Below are 24817 nucleotides of genomic sequence, written 5' to 3' on the forward strand. Positions count from 1 at the left end.
TACTGTAACAGAAAGTGCATTTAATCTTTGGAAGACAGAATTTTGAATGTTTACAGTTCATTATTTTAGCCATAATAACGAGCCGGAACATGAAGAATGATGCGGTTGTGTTTCACCCAGAATAAGCCTATAGTTTATAAATATGTTCATTAAAAATAGATAATTATTAAATACTGCAATCCAAATGTAACTCGACTGTTTTAGACGCTATTTAAAAAACCCCAAGTAACCCGAGCTGAGCAGTGCTACTGTGTGATTGTGGGTTCTGTTTGCAGGTCATCTGAAGGTTACCTGCAGCTTCCTGGCACTGGCTGCGGTTGACGTAGGCGAAGTGGTGGTGGCAGCTCTGAGACTCACACACGCAGCCCTCGGCGGTCAGGTTACAGCCAGAGAACATACAGGCTGGGTTGGATGGTCCCACATACTTCTCTCTGTGCTTTTCCCGGTGCTCGTGCCTCCGACCATCTGAAATCCGGCCGTGAACACGCATAAACCGCATTCATCAATGAGTCACAGACAATGGCACCACTCAAGGGTGAGTGGGGAACCGCAACACAAAGCCTTAGCATGTGTGTCATCACTATGACATCCAAGTAGCATTAGCCACCTCAGAGCCACATCTGTTATGGATTAACTCCTCTCAATAGATAGCATTATCCCCTCTGAAGGGTTTCTGTGCTCGTGCGTGTGCAACACACATCTGCCTTTTAACATGGAAAGGGATGAAGAGAGAGGGCTTACCTGACTTACTGGCCTTCATGCAGGTTTCTTGGTCTGGGTAGGTAAAAGAGCCCAAGCAGGAGTGACGGGCATCACAGACACATTGACCTCCTGCTCTGTCGCAGCCTGTCATCAGTGGGCAGCGCTCATCCTCAAGACCTGCATCTGGATTGTCAGGCAGTACTGTGGGAAATAACAGTGACAGTAAAAAAATATAAGTAAGACAAAGGGAAAAAACTTGAATTAGCTGTTTTCACACAACTCTGAAAAATGTCATTACAGCAGATGTCTGCCTCGGCTGCTTTCTTACTCCTGGAAATACTTTGCATGGTTTAGGAAGCTGCTTAACCAGAGTGTACAAGTGTGACTACCCACTATGCATGAATCTGCTAGACCATTACCTCGGCTATTTTCACATTGGCTCAAATCAACACAACGGCCCCTCACACAGAATTAATACAGGTCTCATATCCGATCTTAAATTTGTATTCTCCCAAGATGAAGTCTGTAGTTCATGTGGTAATCAGCTTATGACTCCATTTAGTCCCATATAAAATGGATAAATAAATACTGGACAGATTTATAGGTGAAACTTTATCAGGCCAAAATGTGCCAGAAACCAAGCCATATTTCCCAGAACTGCTTAAGGGTTAGCCAGCTTGCAGCATCTGTTGCGACACATTATGTGGGCACCACAGATACTGAACTGACCAGTGTGTTTGCTGGGCTGCCATCCCTCCTCCCTCCTCATTGTGCCACGCTGCTTCAGCTACTGAGCCCATTTGTTTGCTTTTGTTCCACAGCATGGGGCCCTCCCATTATAAAAGCGACTTATAACTGAGAGTGAGTGCCAATCTACACATTACACATAGCGTTCCTTTCAGAAAACCCACATCTACATCTCAAAATACCTTCCCCTCATAGTAGTTTAAAAGCAGTAGGAATTGGTTGCTCAGAAGACAGGAAGAGATAAACTCCAACACAGAGTGGCCCCTTCCCAAGATTGCACTGAAAGACCTCAAATTAGCAGTGTGGATGTGTGACTGGAGCTTATCAAAATACTCTGGCTTTCTTCTCCAAACAGCTACATACCAGAACAATGCGCCAGAGGAAAAGGTGTTAAAGGTTCAACTATCCAACATAAACATAAGCACTTCATAGTTTACCTGACTACTGCAGTGATCCTACCTGAAATCAAGCCTGTAAATGAGAGTCGTGGTAACGCTCAGTTGGGGGTAGGAGAAACAATAACAGGATGACTCAAAGTGACTAGAAAGAAACCGAACTCCGCGACTGTGCTTTTAGATGCCGCAGATGATAATAGCACACATGTGCTGATCCATATTAATGTGAAACAGATATCCCACAATGGGAAAAAGAAAAATCTCTTACTGTGATAAAACAATTTACCGCTGAAGTGAATCAATGTGGCTGCAGAAGAAAGCATCCTAGTAAATGCTTTCCCCGTGTTAGAGCGGGCTATGCCGATCACTGCTTGGCAATGGCTGATGCTCTCGAGCGCTAGGGTAAACCTCGGCCAGTGGAAGCAGTGAAGGCACCTTCAACCTGAGCCAGCCAGCACTGTTAATAGCTCTCTCACATGCCCACTGAACTGGCAGAGCACAAATGGCCTTTTCAATACAGCAAACGTTCTCTGACTTCCTTTCACCCTAAAACGATCCTGAGTCGAAGAATTTTTTCCATCCTGAGGCTTTCCTGTACCTGCAAGTGTATTTTCATTTAAGATGGTAGTAGCTCCTGTCTGCATGCAATGGTAGATCTGAAATGTGGAAAAGGAGCTACTCAAAACAATTAATGCAAGGCTGCCTCAGTTTCCTTTAGCCTAACACTAATGTGTTCTGGTCATCTGTTATCTGGCCTGGCGTGACTCTAACCAAAGCCTATGGCTTCATCCCAGGGGGATTCCTGACTTGGTCACTGAGACTGCTTGGCTTGGCGTCCAGAGCCAGGATAGAAAAGCTGACATCTAGAGGCCCTGTGGCTGATAGCGAGCTATAAAGGAAGTCTTTGAAACGTTAGATAATACCAGAGAAAGGGAGAAGTAGAAGGTATGTGAAGCGGTGCAGTGGACATAGCGTCCTTGTAAGACCGGCATTCCGTTACATGGTATGTTAAGTGTCTCTGAAGGATGAGGAAGCTCGGTGTGGAAGAACAGACACGGGAATAAAATGAGAACATTGACAGAATTCATTTAGGTAGGAATGGCTGATTTCACCTGGCTGACCACCGAAGCAGATAGGACAAGGCGAATGGCCAAGAGGATTGTTGTTTTGTTTTGTCAGAAATGGAACCTGTATATCCACAAAGCGTTCAACCTTTTATGTGCTAACTGCCAGGTTCAATGCTTAAATACCAAAATCTGTCATGAGAATAATTTATTGTAATAACTACTATTGTTTTTGGCAAGCTTCACACTTTTCTGGGTTCATGCAATTACTTTTGGTTATTGTACCTTAAAAAACTGTTAAATTTGTTGGCAACAAAGAATGATATGAAACACGTCCCCTGCTTTGAAGAAAATTAAATTTGTAATACCAGCAAATTCCACTTCTTTTTGGATCTCAGTGTCTCTGTAACAATACCACTTCTGGAAAGCAGTAGTGCAGCGCCTGTGTCAGCTTTCGTTTAGGAACCGGACACCAAATATAACACATTAACAACTGATTGATAACCATGGTAACCATCTGTCACAACATGCAACATGTCACCTGTGATATAATGCTGCTGAGTCTCCACACCAACAGATTTTGACCACCCAGAAAATCCAGACTATCAGTAGACAAGCAGGGGATCAGAAAAGCGGAAACATTTTACCCCCAACTCCTGATTGCAGGTCTAATCACTTTAAGAGTGCTGCAGGTTGAAGGAAATCTGGGATCAGCCTCCAGCAGCCTGCCTACTGTGGCCCCTGAAAACACACTGGGAGGTGTTGCTTTAGCCCAGCCAAGATCCTTTGGGATATTTAGGCTGTGTACATGTGTCTGTATTTGGAGTCAGCAGCATGCTCTGAGGTCCCTGGAGCTGAGGCATGACTCAAATGAAGGAGCCACTAGGTCTCCAGCTCATTCCAAAGCTTAAGAGGAAATGCCCTCCAGACACCAGTCTAACCTGTACATGAGGCCCAATGGTAAGGCGGGAGACCCCTCTAAAACTCTTGTGGAGCTCTGACTTGGACCACCCCACAGAGGGATGATGGAAGAGCAGGGTCAGGACATCCAGACCCCCACTGAGAGCTGCTTGCTCTCTCCTACAATCCTTTCAGTCCTTTTCAATCATCCTAGACACAGTGCAGGTAAAAGGGGGTCCCATCCACTGGTTATTTGTTTCTCAGGATAAAGCCACTGCTACCAACTCAGTTCTTACTGGGGAACTTGATACCCTATACATATGTTTGAAGTTCAGACTGTTGCTCAAACTGTGCGCAAAACGAGCACATGCACTGTTACCCAGGTCCAGCTCTGCCTGGAAAGAATAGTACGGTGCTGCACTGTGAAATTCACAGAATTGCAAATGAAAATCTTCTGGGGACTTTTGCAATCACGCTGTCAATCTATTAAACCTCTGAGGAACACAATGAAGCCAGTGGTGTAAACAGAAGAGACAGGAAAATGGCAGCTTATTTATTGCATTCAAATGTACTCCAGGTTTTAAAACACAATCAATTTCTTGTCAAGACATTAGTAAACCTCAATTTTGCCCTCACACACATGGACATAGTCACATCTCTTATTGTATATTAAATCACTTCTAAATGCACCTTTCATCAATCTAAAGCGAGCAGGACCTTCTTCTATTGTAGTGCCAAATCACTGTTGGTTCTTAGATGAGAGTGAAATGAAGCTCTGGGGGGGAAGAAAAAGCAGCTGAACAGGACTACTCTACATGTAATCAACAGCGACTCTGACCTGGGGGGTTTCTCCAGGTGTTGGTGGGAGAATGTTGCCTTCAAGCTCTCTGTCTGAAAGCTTTATTCTTATTACATGACGTTTTTTGTTAGGGTTTGGTTAAATTTAGGCAACAAAAAAAAAAAATCAGGTTCGGGAAAAGATCATAGTTTGTTTTAAACGCCTAAACAAAACATTCAGTGACGTTAACCACGAATGTCTGGCAACAGCCACCATGTGCGCTCCAGGCAGCCAGAAGTAAGTAAACAGTGACACTGTCACTGCAGTCGGGCCCTCAATGACGTTTTTTTTAAGTGATGGCTTCAAGTGCCTAAAAAAAGGGAAAGGTTGCACACTCACTAATAGATTTTCTCTCTTTTCCTATTAAGTTACTTCTTGAATAAAATGCCATTTGTTTAAACTGACTTCACACGACCGAGTCCCACTTACCTTTACATACTCCAGTTTCGGGGATAGTGGCGGCTCCCGTTTTGTTTACAGAGGCGCAGGTCAGTCCCAGGGCGCAGTAGCCGTGCGCCCAGTCCTGGCTGCCGCAGGGCTCCCACTCCAGCCGGGTGCATTGATCACAGCATCCGCACGGATCCTTGGCCACTGTCCGACCACCTTCGCAGACAAGCGGGGGTTTAAAGGGACAAGTCCGGAGGTTACACGCCGTGCATTCGTGAGCCGAGAGCGCACGCACGAGAAAGAGGACATTCAGTAACACCACGGAGCATTTGTAGAACATGTTTTAAGAGAAACCCCCCCGTTTATAAGTTTTCCAGAGAAACTGTCCGCTTCTGTCAGGCGATCAGCCACATGAACTCGTATCTCCAAAGTTGTCAAGCCCTCTTTAAAAGTTTTGTGACGAGCTTTCCCTCGGGCGTGCGATTTATTACCCAGCAGCTCTCTTCAAAAGCACACACACACACACACACACCACGAGACAGAAGTGTGCGGACGCGTCTTAAGGGGCACCAGTATCCAGAGACAATGATTCAATCTAAGCAAGCAGTTGCGCGTCCCAAGCGTCTCATCTGGTTAAACACACGCAGAAATCCAAGAACCGAGGTAGTGGAGGTCCACTGAGGTTTCCTGCTGCTGTCAGCCACACAGAAAAAAGGGCAGTCTGAGTCCTAAATTGACATACAAGCATATAGAAATTAGCGGTGTACCCCTCCCCCTGACTGACACAGGCAGCGACCAGTCACAAGGAACGAAAGGAGGGAGGATTTGAACTGATTTACGCTTGCTCGACAACCCGACTCTGTGTGTTGCGCAATGACACAAGTTTGAATGTCTTCAGTGCGAGTTTCTTTTTCTGCTTCACTGTGGTCGCATCTAAAGAATTCATGTACCATTTTCTACTTTTAAAAAAGCGGTTCTTAAAACACTTTAGCTGAGCAACAGTCGTCTGTGTTCAAAGTGAGATCAGCATGAAGGAGTCAGTCTCCCTGCTGTAGTTAATTCTGTAATGCGCTATGAGTCTAGTCATTAATAACTAATAATCAGTATCTAAATGTTTATGAATTTCTAATTATTATAAAGCGCAGCATTATCGGTTCTGTTTAATGATACATCCGAAGTCTGTTAGAGCCTCATCGTCAAACAAACCAGGCGTTCTCATATGGAAGCAGCGTTATAATAAATGGTCCTGTCATATAAAATAACGGTAGCGGCTTTTTTGCATTTGGATCTTACATCATAATATAAGAATTAAGATATTAAGTTATATGGGTAAAAAAAGCGAGTGAGCATTTTCATAATATGAGGCAGTCTTATTAAATTTATATTTGAAACCTAGCTGGGGGCGATGGCCGGCTCTTATCTCATAATAAGCTGTCTTCATCTTTTCATTTTCATTCCCATGCTTTGCTTTGTGTGTTTGTGTGAAGCTTACCTGTGTCTGTAGGTGTCTGATTGTGTATGCAGATGGCTTTGGGAAGGTAAAAAAGTAATTTGATGTCTGCTGAAGCAGTGTTTCTGCGCTCATGGCCAGATGGATGTGTGTTTGTGTGTGGGCAGTGAGCACAGCTGGAAGGATGATTGTGAGAGAAAACCAAATCTGTTGCCCTCCTATTATCTGCTGCAGGCACAAAGTAGTCATTTTTTCCAAAAGGTGAAACACACTGGGGTCATCAGATCATGTAACAACTTGTGAATATTACTGCCTCAGCGGCAAGTGGATTTTGTTGCTCTCATTGGAAATATTTACCTCTAAAAACATCAATCAGGTGTGTTCCGGTATGATCTCCCTCCATAACGTCAACACACAACAGCGCCTCCTTCATTTGCAACATCTGCCTGGAGCCACCCACTCCAACACAAACACAACATCCAGGAAACCAGCCCTGCGGCACGCATAATCAGCTCTTGCAACACAACTCAGCTCTTGTCCTCTGCCTCTCCCTCCACCCTCCCTCACCCACACTTAGAGCTCTCTTCAAATGAGACCCACTGACCGCTGGCCGGACACCCATGCTGTCTGATGACACAGACCATCACACTGAGCTTCAGTTTCCATGCACTTACACAGATTTTGGCCCAGTTGCACTGACCTATTTGCCTGGGTGACAGCCTTTAAGATCTCACAGGACCCTCATTCTCTTATAATGGACAAGTAAGGGGTTTTCATATGGTCACAGCTTTGCCTCCAGGTTCTTTTACTTCCTGTATTACATTTCCACATACTCTTAGCAATCAAAGAAGGGTAAAAATCAACAGTACAATGACTGCACCAAACTAGAATACTCCCCATTTAAACTCACTGTGAGCATGTGCCCTGGTTTAAATGCTGCATAAATGTGTTGAATTGAAAATGTTCCCATGATTAAGTCTGGACTCGAGCACCATGTTCAGATTATCCATCTCTTTGGCTATTGTATCCACTGAGCCACGATTTGGTGTAAATACAGATTCTGTTGAGCAGCGTGTTCTCTAAAACCAGAGCTCATTCTGTAGTTCCAGGACTCTCAGTGTTGGTAGCTTTGTATGTGAGTCTCTGCATGGAGCAAATGGGAGGAAAAGGTGGGGCAGTGAAGGGCGGCTGCAGGGGCTGAATAACTGTAGCGTGTGTGTACTAATAATGCTCTGAGTCACGGATCTCCAAGAAAACACAACAGAGGTTCAAAAAGATTCCCTCGCTCATTCGAAGACAAGGCTGCGATGCACCTTTTCTGGAGACTTAATCATCCTTGGGGAGGGCTTAACAGATTTAGATGACTACCAGCCTCCAGTGCCCCTGTCTCTTCTTGCTTGCTCAGACGACTGAATTACATACTGCTGCTGTGGAGGCGTCAGGCTGGTGGTGAGGAGGTGTTTCAGGAGATGGGTGTGAATGATGCTTTGGAAGTGAACTGCTGGCAGCAGTAAAAGGCTGGTGGTGACACCGGGCTAAACGTAGCGCATGACATGGAGTGTTGAATGCACGTCGAGTGGACAGCATGCGGCACACCTGATTACAAGTCCCCAGGAAGCGCTGGGAGATTTTTACCCAAGTGTCACTGTTCATTGCTGAGTATCACTCTCATTTGACTTATCTCTGAGCTCAGAGTGATAGACTGGACCATGCATCCTTTGGGTGGGGGTGGAGTGGGGCATGTGGAGCATAATAGCAATGTGTACTCACCGCTTAAACAGTTTTGAAGCAATTCATTGCGCCATATTTCTGCGACTAATAACAGAAAAATGGAGCATTTAGTCTGGAGGCTAAGCAGCATATATTCCAATGAATGGCCTGTTTTCAACTCAGGACAGATGAGGTCATCTGCTTCTTTAAACAAGCAGGAAGAAAAACCTTGCAATACATGAGAAAGAGGCGTTAACAAACAAAAACCTTTTAGAAAATGAACCGAAACAAGGTTAACATATCCAAAACAAAAGTGAAAAAAAGGGAAAAAGAAAGAAACAACATATTGAGGTAATATTCAGCAATTATGATTGCATCTCTTTTCCATTACTGCCATCCAGAAGGACTCACAAGTGCTTTTGTTTCTTGTTTTGGGCTCCTAATTTGCTTGGACCAGACAGGCAGAGTTTGGAAACAGCCAGTCCCACAAAAAAAGAGAAGCTCTTTTTCTTGTGGTAGATCAAGTTCAGGAAAACACTGAACAGTTTAACATCATTTAACATATTCTCTCATCCATAGTATCTATGTGCTCTATTTTCCTCTCTTGCTTTCTCTTACTCTTTCACCTCTCTGCTCCCTCTGTCCGTTTTCCCTCCCTGTGAGGTCTGGTCCAGTTGCTGTTTTTCTTGTGGGGACTACAATAATGTGTTTTGACACTGTCGGGTCTCCTGCAGTCCTCTTGTCTCTGTCTTGCAAAAAAACCCCTAGAGTCATCACACCACCAGCAGAGTGGCAACATAGTGATACACAAAACTGCAAGTCCCCTCCTCCTCCTCTTTCTTCTTCTTCTGGCTCTAAAAAGTCCTGCTTGAACTTTTTAAAGGTTCAGTGGGTTCAAATAGCCTCGAGGATAGTTGAGGCTTCAGGTATGCCACTTTGGTTTGTAGTCTGTGAAATGGCTGTTTTCTGTTAAGAGGAAATAAATTTTAGCCGATGCTTGATCATCTAATGACTGGTACATCATAAATACTGACATGTAAATCACTGTTGTGTAAACTGACAAAAGCTTCTTCTCACTTATTTTTGCATATTTTCATGAGGAGATACAAATGAAAGACATGAAACCTTTACCCGACTTAAATCATTGGGATAAATCAACCTTTTTCAGCCCTTCTACTGGGATGGGTCTACGGATAGTAGACTTCCTCTGACCTTTTCTCTCCCGGCAAAGAAAACGCTACATCTTATGCTTTACAATAGACAGCTTACTATTACCAATACTAATTCTTTTTTTTCTCAGATAATATACATTAATAACTTGTGATCCTCTTTTCCATATAGTTAAAGTTTTTATAAAGCCTTGCTACAACCAGTACTTTTATTCATGACAGTGACGGCATTCCCACCAGCCTTATCATGCTTATATTCTAAACAAGCATGTTTAATGGTAAAGCTAAACACTAGTCTGTTAGCACACTGATCCTTAACTCAAAGCATCTCTAAGCTAAAGTTTAGTTTCACAGAAATGCACATATCAGCTGTGGACTAAATAACAAAGAATAATTGCTAAATTGCTAACAGATTATCTCTAAACCCAACAACATACACACAGTCTGAAAAGCCCCTTTCTGTTACCAGCTAGATCAACACTTTCTGCAAGAGCTGCAATGACACATAAGGTTTTTGGGTTCGATTGGCATCAGGAGTCATTATGACTCAGCCCCAGACCCTTCCTACATTCATGGCTCAAATCCTTTGGCTCCAGACTGTGCCCAGCTCTGGGCCTCTCACTTTCCCTTCAACCCTTTTACCAGGAGATCCTGTGACCTTGCAGAGCAGACGGCCACTTGCTTGTTTGACAATTACAAGTGGCATACTTGCTCACCCCCGTTGTGCTCCAGTGGAACGTTAAGTGGACCTCTCAGAAGTTTTAATCTTCAAATCTATGCGATGATGGTGAATTCCTCAGTGGATTGAAGCCTGAAAGAACCCTTGTGTCCAGAACCCATGACACCTGCCCAGTGTAATCTTCCCTTTTACACATGAGATCATTGAGACAATTGAACTAGCATGCCTCGAGAGGTCTATGGTTACAGCAAATGAGTAGAAGGCAAAGCAAAGTCATATACTACTTTGATGCTGCATGATTGTATTCTTGTACACGTGCATGTAAAAATGCTTCTTACAGACCATTTAAGTTGTCTTGCTGTGTTTTGTTGCATTATTGCACCTCCACCTGCAGAAGCACAGCAAAAAATGTACACAGACACCAATATATTATTAGATGATAAAGTTGTTGCAAGAAAAATGTTGGCAAAAAGTTTCTTATTCAAATATTCAGCAGATGTGAAGCAAAAAAAAAAAGGAGAGGGCATTTTGAAATCGACAGATATTGGCATCTTTGTGTTTCATCCATACAGTTTACTGGTACAGCTGGCTAACCAACTGTGCTAACCAAGTGTGCTAACCAAGTGTGCTAGTGTTAGCTGATAACTGAGCACTTCATCCTGTCATTGAAAGATGGTTGGAACTCTAAACCCGAACATCAGTGAGCAGTAGTACCTTATCCACCTGACAAACCTTAACAATTCATAGGGGACTGCCTGTAAAACCTATTAATACATTTTAAAGCCTACGACTGATTTCACCTAGCGGCACCTAGCTTGACAAATGTGACCTCGACACAGAGCACAGTTTGGGTGAGGACCTTTTTGAGGACATTGTGCGCAATAATGATTAAAATCTTTCAAATAATCGAGGGGGAGTTGCAATTCTTGTAAAATGTGTACAGATAGAAAACAAAATGCGTTCAGAAACCAAAGGGTGATGTCCTGGTAGCTACATCTATCTTTATATACATGCAGAATCAATGGTTTCTGGTCACATGATGCTAGACGTTTCTCACATGGCATCAGTCACTCATTTCTTAATAGTGCCCACCATATTGAAAATGATACATCCATTGTTTATGAGGGGAAAATATGCATTCCCTGATTGGTTGGCAAGACACATTATTTTGCTAGTGACCAGTGGTTGCCAGGAGTTTGCTGACTGGGCTCTAACTTTGTGCAACTGATGCTCCAGAAACCGATTTCTCAACAACTGCAACCAACCTCCAGCAACCACTTGCCAGGAGTGCAGGGAGCACACATTTTGACCTCAGAACCAGTTGTTGCCTGTTGGTTGCTGACCAATTTCTAGGCCTGTGTGACTGGGGTCGTACTCACTTGAACCCACACTATCACCATGATTATCCCACATTCAAAACACTTGGCCATATAATGTCATACTTGTGTTAGTGGTCACATTTTAATGGCTGTGTGTCCTGAAAGCCTCAATATTCTTTCTCCCCCCCATATTTAACTTGGGTACTACCAAAACCCTAAAAATCTGATGTATCATATCTGCCAAGCACTCTAAGTCACCTTAGAGTGCTTGGCTTGTTAGAATATTACATTGTAATTTGCAGGTTTTCAGTACATATCAGCGACTACACATTTGTCTGCTGTTTCTATACATATAATGGGCAATCTTAACTCTGTGAACGGGAATGAGAATATATTAACATTGTTTTTAGATTCCTAAAACTTCAAACCTCATGTAGTGTTTTACCTAGCTGGTGATGATAACTATAAATATGAAACACAAAATAAATAAATGAAAGGAAATGAGTATTCTACAGCAATTAAATCTTAACACACTATCCACAATAAATCTACAGTTTCATCAAGTAAAACAGAGTCATATGCTTGATTAAAAGCATTCTAACATAAAAAATATACACCTGCTACTATACATGGCGCAGTTCCTGTGCGATCTGTGGGGGAGGATCCTCAGCTAAAGGTGCCAGTTTCACAGGCAGACCTCCAGCTGGCAGAGGAATGTCACAACCTGTGTTTCAGCTGTAAATGATCATAATTACAGTGCCAATAACTCAAACACTGGGGCAAAACAACCGCCTTGCGGGGGGGAGGGGGATGATCACTGCTTAATGTCGTGTCTGGGACACAGATTTACTCCCGTCTTTGTCAGGGGAAGGACGGGCAGCAGGAGCAGGAATGTGAGAAATATGTGAGTTCTCTGACCTTTATGAAGGTGAGGCAACAAACTGACATCATTACCACAGCCAACATGTGCAAACCTGAAGCAACACGGGCCAAAGAACAGTATAGACACAGGTCAGATGAAGGGGAGAGTGAAAGGTATGTGCTGTATAAATACTTATGTTAATTCATAAACTTTTTTGTATACTTGACAAATATAACATGAGTGAGCAGTATAAATTGTTTTAACTGTAACATCCTGGGACTGGGGACATTGAAATTCCATTTGGATATGTTCACTCACTTTAAATCAACAAACTAAACTGCTCTCATGTGCTTTTTTTAGTATGATGCTACAGCATTCAGATGGTTTGAATTAACATGACACAGGAAGGGGAAACAACTACCTTGGCTCTGTCCACAGGCAGTAAAATCCACCCACGCACACCTGGAAAACTCACTAGCTGACTACCTGCAGTTCATCATCATGAACCAGGCTAATATGAAGCAGGATGGAACATTAGGTATGGGGTAAAACCGAAGCTTACTCCTTTCTGGATTGAGTTTATTGCATGCTAATTAATGACCTTTAGAGGTACCGGTTAGCAGATTGTCAGGAGCTAATTGGTTTTCCATGTTTCCAGGCTAAAGAAAGGCAAAAGCCTTTTACTCTGAAGAGGCAGGGACATATCAGTCTGTGCATCTATATAATAACTCCCATAAAGAACACAAATAAGTGTACTGACTCCTTTGTCAGTACAAATGTTGCTAACTTTCAGACTTGTGGCTCATCATTTCAAAGCTCTCGCCATTGTTTTTCCTTGTTAAGTTTAGTTTTAGTTCAATTCAGTTGTATTTATACAGCACCAAATCACAACAACAGTGCAAAATAAGGTAAAAACCCTACAATAGTAGACAGAAAACCTAAACTTTCTCATGACCCCCTTATGACCAAGCACTTGGTGACAGTGTGGAGGAAAAACTCCCTTTTAACAGGAAGAAACCTCCAGCAGAATCAGGCTCTGGGTGGGGCAGCCACAGTGTGCACAGTATAGAAGTGATTATTGGAATTAAACATTTTTGTCTGTCATTCTGTCAGTGCGCCCCAGGGCAGCTGTGGCTACATGTAGCTGCCATCACCAGTGTGTGAATGTGTGCGTGAATGGCTGGATGACTGGATATGTAAAGCGCTTTGGGGTCCTTAGGGACTAGTAAAGCGCTATATAAATACAGGTCATTTACCATTTATTTACCATTTTTGAGAGAAAGGACTGAAAAATAGTACTTGAATGCAAAAATATAAGTTTCTTAAAGCAGTGCTGCCACCATGTGGTTGAATAGCGGCAGTACAATGTGGAGAGCGCTCTGAGCTCACACAGTTTTATCACACAAACCATCAACCTGTAAGACAATCACTCTGGCTGCCAGTCAGCTCATGTGAAAAGAAACATCTAAAGGCAGGAAGCCTCTATCCCTCCTGGGCAGAGGCTTTCACTGGCTTAGTCACGCTCTCTTCCTGTTTTTCTCCCACCGCTAACAACCAACAAACAATACTAGGAAGGGGTTCTGCTCTTTGTCTAGACGATGGTCTGTCAGCTGCGTATAAACCGATTCAGTGTGCAGCCCGAAAGGATCTATGACAAGTGACCTGTCTGAGTGAGGTCAATTAGACTACTAGAGCACTGCTTGGCTTAGGTGAATTCGGGTGCATTTCACCCTTTGCATGTTGCGCTTGTGCAAAATGATCCTACCTGTTGAGGATATGTGAATGTGAGCATTTATAAATGTAAAAGGCAAACAACCTTTGGCTGCAGCCCAGGAGTGTTTTATTCTGCAAAAACCGTGTATTTTAAGTCTTGCTTAGAATACATCAGTGAAAGTTTAAAGTTAAAATCATTACGTAATGATTTACTTTGATCGATAGAGGGCAGAGTGACACAACTATCCAACTTTAAGGGGTTTTTAAGGTCACAATGAACTATAAGAAGCAAGCAGAGCATTTCATGGCACTACTTGATAACTACCATTATCAGTAAGAGCATTAGAAAGAAAACAGAAGTCATTTTTAATTTTGCATCTTACCCACTGAGATACATTAAACATTGGCTAAGAGAAAGAGAGTGAATGGCTTACAACAGCTGCCCCCCATCACCTCCACCAGCCACGAATCGAACTGTGTGAGTATGCTTTGGGCAGTTTAGTGATGTCTCAGCACAAACACCAAGAAGTACTGATCTTACTCATGTCATGTTCTAACTGCGTGTGTCAACACTGGAGAGCTTGTAAAGTGTTACTCATGCAAAACAGTGACTAAGTTGATAAAGCTTTTGACTTGACAGATGCTAGCAGTACCTCGCTGTCTTTGAAGCCTCGTTATTCCTTTGAGTAATTTGTAAGATGACATTTGACATGCTTCATGGTTCACCATGCAAGCTGTAAATGAGCGTGTGTGTTTGTGCATATGTGTGTGTGTGTGAATGACGGGAAGAGAGAGAGAGAGACAGTGTCAAAGTAGGTATAGGGGCAGACTTTCTGGAGCCAGCTCCCACATGCCCTCTGACTACCTATCAGTGGTCAGACCAACCTCATCTCTCCAAGCAGGCGATGATGATAAGAGTGGCAGAGAGAGACAGAGCAACAAAAAAAGGAAGAAGGAAAAAATGAGATGAGGATAAAGGGTGAGGACAAAAAAAAAAAGATAAGAAATGAACCAGGTGAGAGGGTGGTAACGATGTGAGTCAGTAGACAGCGGTGACAGAAGGAGACAAAGGAGAGAGAGATCAGCTAAAGAGGCAGCAATGGCAGAGAAAGAGAGCCACAGAGAGTGAGAGGGAGAGAGCAGAAAGTATTGCCCTGAGGCATAATTTCTCTGTCTGCACTCAGTGTAGGGAGGCCAACAACAGTGTCATACACAGCTGAAGACATTCACTGGCAGCCAAAACGCACATCTGGGTTTCTCATAATGAAATGCAGTAGGCTGCAAAGTTTTCCTGTGCAAAACAGTAGAGAGAGCAGTCAGCGAATGTCAGTGTTAAGTGTGTGTGGGTCTTTTTTTAAAAACTTGGCACTAGAGCTTTAACTCCACGCACATGCGTATGCATACAAACTGTATGCACAGACGGCATTTATTGGCATTTTTCTGGCATTTGAAGGAACTGCAACCTTGCAACCTTATTGAGTGAAAGAACGGTTTCCAATCCTGTGACAGATTGTGCCAGGGCCTGCCCCAGGTTAGGAACAAATCATTTCATGGACTTATTATGTGTCAACTGCTTCCAAAATACACCACACACACACACACACACACACACACACACACACACACACACACACACACACACACACACACACACACACACACACACACACACTGTTCAAATCCTCTGCATGTGCAACATATACTCCATCTCTCCCCCCCCTCCCTCCTCCCCTGCCACTCTTCTTTTCAACATCCTTGCACAATACATAAGAGTTGGGATTAGGTTACACATTCAGGTTGGACCTCTCGATTGCTCCCTGGGGATGTTGGGAAGAGGTAGAAGGGAGAAAAAGCAAAGCCAAAAAAAAAAAAAAGTGGAGCTGATGGAAAGAAGGTCCACAATAACAATCTGTTTCCTTGCGTGTTGGGGCCTGCAGGCTAACTTAGTGCACCTGTTGTGGAAGCTTACACTAGCTGGAGAGCTATATGTAATGTGTGTGTAGGGTAAAAGAGGACTGGGTAGTGATCCAGTGAGGCACCTGTACTATGGCTGAAAGCCAGCTGGGAAGAGGCCACAGCTATCCGTGCGCTATCCATTCGCACTCTCTGCGCACTTGACGACCCCTGTACCCTCATGTTAACCCCATGTAGAGTCACATATATGTGTATATGTGAATTGTGCACCTTCTCCACCACCTGCTCAGTTTCACTAGGTAATTGGGTAAGTGTGTAATATGGTTGGTCATGGCTATCTGCGACCGGGTAAATGTGACCCAGGCAGCGGCACAGTTTGGGAAATAACCGAGGATCTGTTTATGATTTCAGGGGAGCGGTGCGGGGGGAGGGCAGAGGGACGCAGCAGAGTTGCGGTAGCAATCGCATTTAGTTTGGTTCAAGCAGCGCGACTGTAATATGAATCACTCACATCCACCATTTTATTGGTTTCTGTGTAATCACGCTTTGTTGGAGTTTTTCTTTTTTACATTTAACAACCTCAGCAGCACTTTGTGTGCTACGGGTTGTTGTCATTGTTTATGAAGAACCAAAAATGAGAACATGTGACTTGGTAGGATATAGGGTTTATTGACTGACAGCACTTACTCCTACTCATCTCCCTTCACAACCAGTCCCAATTGTCTGACACCGTCGTAAAACCCCGCTGGCCGGGAATATGATTCTTTTAAGTTTCCGCTGAGAACAGCCTGTCTTGCCAGTATCCCTCAAGGGGACTGCTGCTTTTACTACACTACACCACATCAGATTAGTGTTTCACTCTACCCATCACTTCAGACAAGAAGATGAGCAATCTCCTTTCGGTTGCATCACACATTGTGGTTTTGATGACATGTTTTCAACACATTCTTCCTAGTTTTCTCTGGAGGAACTATGCATCCATCTCATCCATCATACAACTTGGAGGGATTACATGAGACAGCCATGTATCTTGTCATTTCTCTATGGCTCTCCTCTGTTTGGCGAATTAGAGAAACTGCATGACAACATCATCGAGAGCAGTCAACGTAGCGTAGAGCTTATTATCCCTCATTGCCTTCGCCAGGAACAGGAAATGAACTAAACAGGGCTGGGGGGGGGGGGGGGTTCACACTAGAGTGATTAAGCGACTTTTTATACCAACTAACCAAAACACAATTATCCAATTCCCTAAACTACATATTACATTTATATAATAGGTTGCAGTTGGCTTTAAGACGCAGAGCGAGGTAGGTTTCTCGGGTCCATTTGATGGAGCGTGTGTTTGGACTTTTTCGCTTACTCATTATCAAAGTCTGCTTTTAAAAATAGCAGGTTTGCTGTTAATTTAGGGAATACGTAACCATGTTAACTGGGCTGTCAGACATAAGCCAGAGATGACTGACAGCTACTGAGGATAAGCCGATTCAGCAGAAGGTGCCTGGAGAGCCTGCCACAACTCTAACTTATAAACATGTCTCCATGCTGTTTCCTCAGTCTGACAGGGCTGTCACGGGGCATTACACTACACCCTGGCTTTGTTTTTTCTCCTGCTCGGTTTCTTCCATTCTTTGCTTCACCCATTTGCACCAAATCAACTCTTTTTTTGCTTTCAGGTTCCAGCATCTAGCATGTTACCTTTTTTTTTGATAAATGCCGTCTCTTTTAGTCCATCCATTTACTTATACCTCTCAGTCCCTTTCAACTCTTCCTCAGCCCAGCTCCCTCCTCCTTCTTCTGTTGTTGTCAGACAAGGCGGACTCTGTCTGACTGCACTTGTGTGAATATGTGCGTGTCTATGTGTGCGTTTGCAACTGTTGATATCTGTGTGCGTGGCAGCGCTCTGTACGTGTGTGAGTGTGTGTGAGTGAGTGGGAGAGAGCCTTGGGGGCAGCCCTCCTTTGTCCTCCCAACCATCTCCCAGAGATGGATGTGTCTTCAGGGAATTGGCCCCCGAAGAAAAGCGCCTCCAACTCGCTCATATTAAATTCTGCTGAGCAAATACAACCTACCAGCATGCCCCCCCCCACACACACACTCTTTTTTCTCTCTCTTTTGAAAGAAGCTCATTTAGTTTGTGCGCTCTTGAGTGGGAGACAGAGAAGAAGGAGAGCACCAGTGTGAAAAAAAAAGTTAGCCCTGCTTCTCTCTCAGATTCACTTTATGAAACAGCTCATGGAAGCCAATATATGTCATGGCATGGCTCGGATATCTTTAGAAACCATTTTTAGGCTCCTTTTGTTGACACATTCGGATGGCACGCTATTCTCGTTGAGCTTTTTCTGCCACTGGCCTCTGCATGCTCTTTTTCCTTCTTGTCCTGTTTGAAGCCACTGTCTGGCATAGGGTCGTTAAAATGTGCGCTTGCCCTAACTTACTCGTCCTTGGAGGACAATAACAGCCCAAAGGACAAGGTTCCTTCTTTTATTCTCTTTCCTAATGCATCCACTTGCCTCTCCCTAATTTCCCCCTCCCCACTCCTCCCCCAGGCTTAAGGCTCAGCACCTGTGTGCCCCTCCCCCTCCACACTAAACTTTTTTTTCACCCCACCCCCGGCTCCCCTCCCTTTGGCAGAATGCCTGATGCACTGACACAATCACAGCTCTTTGCGTGAGAGGGAGTGCCTTTCTCTCCGCGCCTCAGTGATTTGTGTGCGAAGAGATACACATGCATGTGTTCTCCGTGCAGTAAAGTCAGATTAAAAAAAAAGAAAAAGAAACAACCAGAGTTTTTGTAGAATAACAGCCAGGTTTGTGAACTCAGCTCTACTTCCAATCGCCTCTTACCCTTCCTCGACTACTCATCCGCTCCCCGCTCCTCGTCTTCCCTTGCTACTGCCCTCGCTTCAACTCCAGACTGACTTTGCAATTCATTTTGATGCGACTTTACTAGTGAAGGGAGATTTTAAAAGCCTCGCACCTGCTCTCTAGTAAATGCCGCTATAAACATAGCTGGGGATGTAAAACTTTTATTTCCACATCCCCATGCCCACAGATTGCGAAGCCTCCATCCTCCCCCATGCATCTCTGCTCCTTTAAGTCTTTGTCACTGCTCTGCCCAATTGAAACCTTGAGCCAACGCACAGGCTTGCAAACCCCCCCCCCCCCCAAAAAAAACACTCTGCCTTCTCTTCGAGGCACCAATAGCTACATGGCACTGCCCCAAACATATGGTTTTAATACCCCTTCCTCACTCACTCTTGTTTTTGATCCACTTGTTTTGCATTTCTGTTTCAGTGCACATGTGTACGTTCACACGCAGTAACTCCACACCACGCCATTTCTTAACGGAAACATAACTTCTAGGCAATCGTGTCACAGAAATGTGATGTATTTGCACTCCGCATGCATTCCCCTCCTCGCAGCATGTGGCACTGATTGCACTATTTTTTATCCCAATATCAACGAAGCAGTCCTTCAAGGTCAGGCAGTAATGTATCACTCGCTGCCTCGGGCTCATCTACTGTTTCCACTGCACGTCCTCCCTCTGGCAGTAGGAAATTTGCATGGTTTTCATTATCAAAAAAATGTTGCCAAAGACCAATCATTCTTATAGTAGTGACCAGAGTGCTGCATTTAAGTTTGCATACATAAAATCAGAAACATATATTGATAGGAAGATGCTTTAGGTACAGTTTCCACTCTTTAATCTTGCACCAGCGTGAGATTCCTAAATATGATCTTTGATAACTGAAACATAGATAACATAAACAAAGCGAGACTTTGATGAACTTGATTTCTTAAATGTAACGGTGTTGCATCAGACAGAACGCGCTGATGAGAGCTGATGGGGGGGGGGAGTGTTTTTTTAGTTGGTGTGTTTGTGTGATCAGTGCTTCAGAAGCTGTGTAATCTTCAAACAACCAACCGTGACCACAAGTTGCGGCTAATCCCCATCATGTGACCATGGAGCAGTTTGAGTGAAACACGAATGGATGAAGACCGGTAATTAAAGAAGCGGATCCCCTCCACCAAAAGAAGCCAGGATGAGATGGCGGTCCTTGAGTCATGCTGGCTGCTTTTATCTAACTCTCTAATTAGGCAGAAGAAGAGCAAATGAAGAAAGAAAAAAAAAAGAGCCAAAATAAAATGCTTTGTTTTCCAAAAAACAAAAAACTCAGACATGGATATCCATCTTCATCTGGTTGCAATAAACGTACAGCGTAGTAGATTGTGTCTGACATGAACAACAATTACACAGTGTGTTTAGTTCTCTAGCTGAGGAAAGTTTTCACACAAAGACTCAGCGGGCTCTGCCAAATGCTCTCAGCTGGCTAGTTTCCAATGAGAAACTCTGTATGCCAGATACAGTCATACAGCACAGCACATAGCATCCAGTGCACTCTCATAATGCATCACCTGGATGCTGGGCAGTGGCCAGCAAAAGCTCCCCTCTGTGACAGAGGATTAAGAGTTTAAACCACCTCCTTATTGTCAAAAGTCCTAATGAGACTGTGATTACTGGCTGGCACTAAAGGCCCTCAACTCTCTGTATGTGTGTAAGTGTACTGCGATTCACATGTGAATATATCTCAACACCTTTATGTCCAAATTAGTGGTTGTGTAAGTGCATGTGTGTGACTGTTTCTGTTTTTTTTAATGCATCTGCAACCTTCCTAAGAAAGGTCAAACAATAAAAATGGCACCAGAAAAACAATAAAAAGACAATAAAAAGCCTATGAGAAAGGAAAGTTTTTAAAGCAGTGGAAGAAGGCAAGTCAAGAGATTTATCTGCAGTGTTCGAGTACTAACTTTGTTCTAGCTGTGTAATCTTCTTGGACCTTATGTCTACAAAAGCAGTAAATCATTTAAATTTATTACTGAAGACCTGTTGGAAATTAGTTTGCCATTTCTTCCAATGCATGAATAAAAACCCAAATGCTTTCTGTAGAAATCCATGTATTGTGGAATATTAAAATATCTCGCAAAACCTGGAACCAGTATGATCCAGTCACTAAAAACAAACATGATGAACAAGTCAGGTGTGGTAGTTCTATCTTTAGGTCTTGGTCAAACTGCACTAGAAGCCCACTGGTGACCCTTGGTGACCTCCACTTGTGTGTATTCCCAACCAGTTCACAAGTGACAGCATGAGTTTGCTGGCTACCAACAGGTAAAATCGGGTGCAAAGAGGATGCTGAACCTTGGGATTGCTTTGGTTGTTAGCATCCTGCAACCAACACATTTAAAAAAGGCTTAATTTTAACTTTGAAGGTAAACTGTTTCTGTTTGTGCATATTTCACACACACATTTCATTATAACTTGGAAAGTAATTTGCAAGTGTTTGCAGACAAGTTTGCATCTTCCATGCAAACCACAAATGAGTGTCTCAATCTGCTAGTGACCAAAGCAATTGCAGGGTTTCTGGAGCACAACCTTATACATCTTTGTGACCGATTTCACCTACCGACTGACAGCAAAATCTTGCTGACTGGTCATAGAATACACTATGACCAGTCGGCAAGTGATTACTAGGGGTTCACTGACCAGTCTCTGGCTTGCATGAATGGGTCTTTAGCAATCAACTCCACAGGAACTGGCAGCAACCACTTGCAGCTGATTGGGGGATACACATTTTTCCCTCAGCTGGTTGTCAGCAGGTCTCTAAGGCCTATGTGCCTGAAGCCTTACTCTTAGGACACTGTGGTCTACATGAGCAAACAAGTTGTTAATGTGAGAAGAATGAATATTTAGTTTAGTGTTACACTGCTGATTTGCTTGATGGGTTGCCAGTGTGGTCACATTATAAATGGCAGCTGCCATTAGAGCTTCTAGCTCTCTCTAGCTCTCCTGATGCTGAGGTGTCTACTCACCTGATTTGCATAGCTGTTGCAGGTAAGAGTCTCGTTTATGCATCCGCTGGTTACAGTGGTTACATTGTTGCTGCTCATGGTCTTGTAGAAGTTCACTGTGGATTTTTATACTCTTGGAAGCCACAGATTCACATATTGTTGGCATACTGGTTCTTTTGCGCTGTTGGTTAATTTTATTGTTCATCTCCCATCATTTGGTTTGTGTCCTTGAAAACAATCCTTTACCATTTTCCTAACGGTCTGGGCACCAGCTAGCTTTATAGTCAGCTTTTTGCTTCAGTCACAGCGGGCTTCCATTTAATTGGTGACCCTAAATGTTTTCTTAGACTTGGTGTAATTTGTCGGGTCTTTGAGTCCTCTTTTAGAATTACATATGGGCCATATGTATGCATATTGTACATGAAAGTTTGCTTCAATTTCAACATATTAAACTGTTGTTGACTTTAGAGTAAATGGTGTATGGTTAATCATCTCGCACTGCTAATATTTGGTTTGTTTTGCTCTAAACTGAAGCCAATTTAGTTCAAATTTAGTTCCTGTACTTTGTTTTTGAGTGGTTGTTTTGACTTATGCAACTGCCTTTTAATTTGTCCTACACCACTGGAAGGAGGTGTCAAGGTCTGCGGAGGCAGACCGTGCGGAAAGGTGTGTGGTGGACCCAGGTGCGAACACAAACGAGGATGCAGGAGTGGATTCCAACCAAAACGAGCCTTTTATTATGGCTGATGAAAAGAACAAAAACAGAATGAGGGCAGCATACGTGTAGTACTCAACAGAAAACCTAAACTGGACAAAACTAAGGAAAGACTATGGCTGGAGGTACAGAACACAGGAGGTGGTAACACAGACGACGCGAGACAGACTGTAAGAAACACAGAGACTAAATACACATGAGGGATGATCAGGGGAAGTGGCCACACATGGGAACACAGCTGACACACATGAACTTAACGACAGGACAGAAGGAGTGAAACTGAATACACTGACCGTGAATACAGACTTTCAAAGTAAAACAGGAAACATGGAGATTAGACAAGACACATGAACCGGGGAGACGTAGTACAGGGGAGATGACATAACCGACAGCATGGACTTGACAATATAAGACACGCAGACATAAACACACGAAGGGCAAGGGAGACTTAATACACGGGTAATATGTACAAATGGCTGGACTGCCTTAGTGACCCTAAACAAAGAATAAACATCAAAATAGGCTAAAACACAAAACACTGGGTCGCACGACCCAGGACCATGACAGGAGGCTCCTTTTTACAGCTGCAGATCACCAGTGTGTTTCAGCAGTAGGGTTAACAACAGAAAAAGTGTATTTGATGAGTTTCCTTTTGTTCGGGACATATTAATAACTTGTGTCTTATCTCATTCAGAAGCCGAGACGCTAAAGTGGTTGGGTACCTTTGGTGGTGGGTTCCCGTTCCTGATTTCTGGGGTTTTAGGTGCATATTTGTCACACTTACATGCTTCAGATCATTAAATAACTTTAAAGTTTGACAAAGATAACCTGAGTAAGAGTAACTTGAGACAAGCCTTTTTGGTCAGCAGTGGTTTTCTCCTTGTAACTTAACCATGGATGCCATTTATGCCCCATCTCTTTCTTATTTTTGAATCATGAACACTGAACTTAACTGAGGCAAGTGAGGCCTTCAGTTTTTGTTAGATGTTGTTCTGGTGTTTTTTGGGACCTCCTGGGTGGGTTGTTGATACGCTCTTGGAGTTATGAAGGAGTAAGTGTTCGCCACTGTTCCAAGTTCTCTCCATTTGTGGTTAATAGGTCTCAGCGGGGTTCACTAGAGTCCCAGAGTCTTAAAATTGACGTTGTAACCCTTTGCAGACTGACTAAATGTCAATGATTTTGTTTCTCAGCTGTTTTTTTTAAGATCGTGGTCTGATGTGTTGAGATCATTCAGCCTACTTCACTTTGTCAGACAGGCTTTTTAAGTGATATCTTGATTCAACACGTCTGGCAGTAAATAAATATCAAAATCATTGAAAAACTGCATTTTATATTTACTTTGTTTGTCATTGACTAAGATTAAAACATGTTTGATGATCTGAAACCTTGATCTGTAACAAAAATATAAAAAAACTAAGAAATCAAGATGGAAAAAATACTTCTCACAGCACTGCACTTCTGTGTGCTGTGGTTATTTATTCACTCTTGTCTGAGCTGCACCTAAATGTGAATGTGTGTAGGAGGTGAAATGCAAGTGTGAATCGGGTGGTTCTTTGGACTGCTCTTCTCTTGGCAACCCCTACGCTCACTGGTAGGCCACAGCTCTGAGCTGATGTTTAAAAGCATATGTGTGAATGGACTAACAGCTCTTTTATTTGGTGTTTTTAATCATTTTCAATAAAACAACTCCTTAATGATCTGAACCGCATCTCTGTGAAGCAGTAAGACTTGAATGCCTTCTTGGTGATTGGTACAGTTTTGAAGTAAATATTCCCTGAGTACAATTCCCAGTTTTCCGTTGTTGGGTTTTCCTTTTTAACATTAAAGCTTTCAAGTTCTTGGTCACCACCACCACCATTGTGTGTTATGCAGTGTTGCAAAGGTTATTTAAAAAAAGTATTCGACTACAGTTTGCAGAATACAGGGCCCAAAATGTGGCTTGTAACATATTCTGTTAAGTTACTCAATGTGAGTAACGTATTCTGAATACTTTGGATTACTGAATATATTGTCATGCTTTTTGCAACTTCATGAATGTACTATTGCTACGTCATTTATTACAATTACTGAAGGCCACTTGCCACCGAGCTAACATTGTTAGCTAGCGTTAGCTGAGGTTAGTTCATAGTTCATTATTTGCAGCTAGCAGGTTGTTAATGCTATCCATCAAGTCTAAGGCTACGTTCACACTGCAGGTCTTAATGCTCAATTCTGATTTTTTGATCAAATCCGATTTTTTTTGTCTGCTTGTTCACACTACAAATAAAATGCGACAGCAAACGCGCTCTAGCGTGAACCCTCAAAGTGGCCGCATGCACAAAAGAAGACGTCACACACAACGCGCTCTGTTTAGACCCAGAACAACAGTATTGTTTGACTGATGGTCCTTAATATAAAGACTTGT

General features: G+C 43.2%; 1 protein-coding gene across 2 annotated transcripts in view; it reads right to left on the bottom strand.

Annotated features, from left to right (window-relative positions):
* LOC308390080 (cysteine-rich motor neuron 1 protein) overlaps window positions 1-5836 on the bottom strand; it is a 35081-nt gene extending 29245 nt beyond the window's left edge. The window contains exons 1-3 of one of the 2 annotated variants that reach the window (XM_080871786.1): window positions 5076-5836; window positions 742-903; window positions 292-465 (exon numbers count right to left, since the gene is read on the bottom strand). In XM_080871786.1, the coding sequence (XP_080727912.1) occupies window positions 292-465; window positions 742-903; window positions 5076-5373 (634 nt within the window). In that variant the 5' untranslated portion in view covers window positions 5374-5836. The remainder of the gene's footprint in view (window positions 1-291; window positions 466-741; window positions 904-5075) is intronic. The other variant, XM_080871785.1, reaches the window with a different exon arrangement.
* Window positions 5837-24817: the final 18981 nt, after the last annotated feature.

The sequence above is a fragment of the Rhamphochromis sp. 'chilingali' genome (assembly GCF_963969265.1).
Source record: "Rhamphochromis sp. 'chilingali' genome assembly, chromosome: 21".
In the NCBI taxonomy this organism is placed as follows: Eukaryota; Metazoa; Chordata; class Actinopteri; order Cichliformes; family Cichlidae; genus Rhamphochromis; species Rhamphochromis sp. 'chilingali'.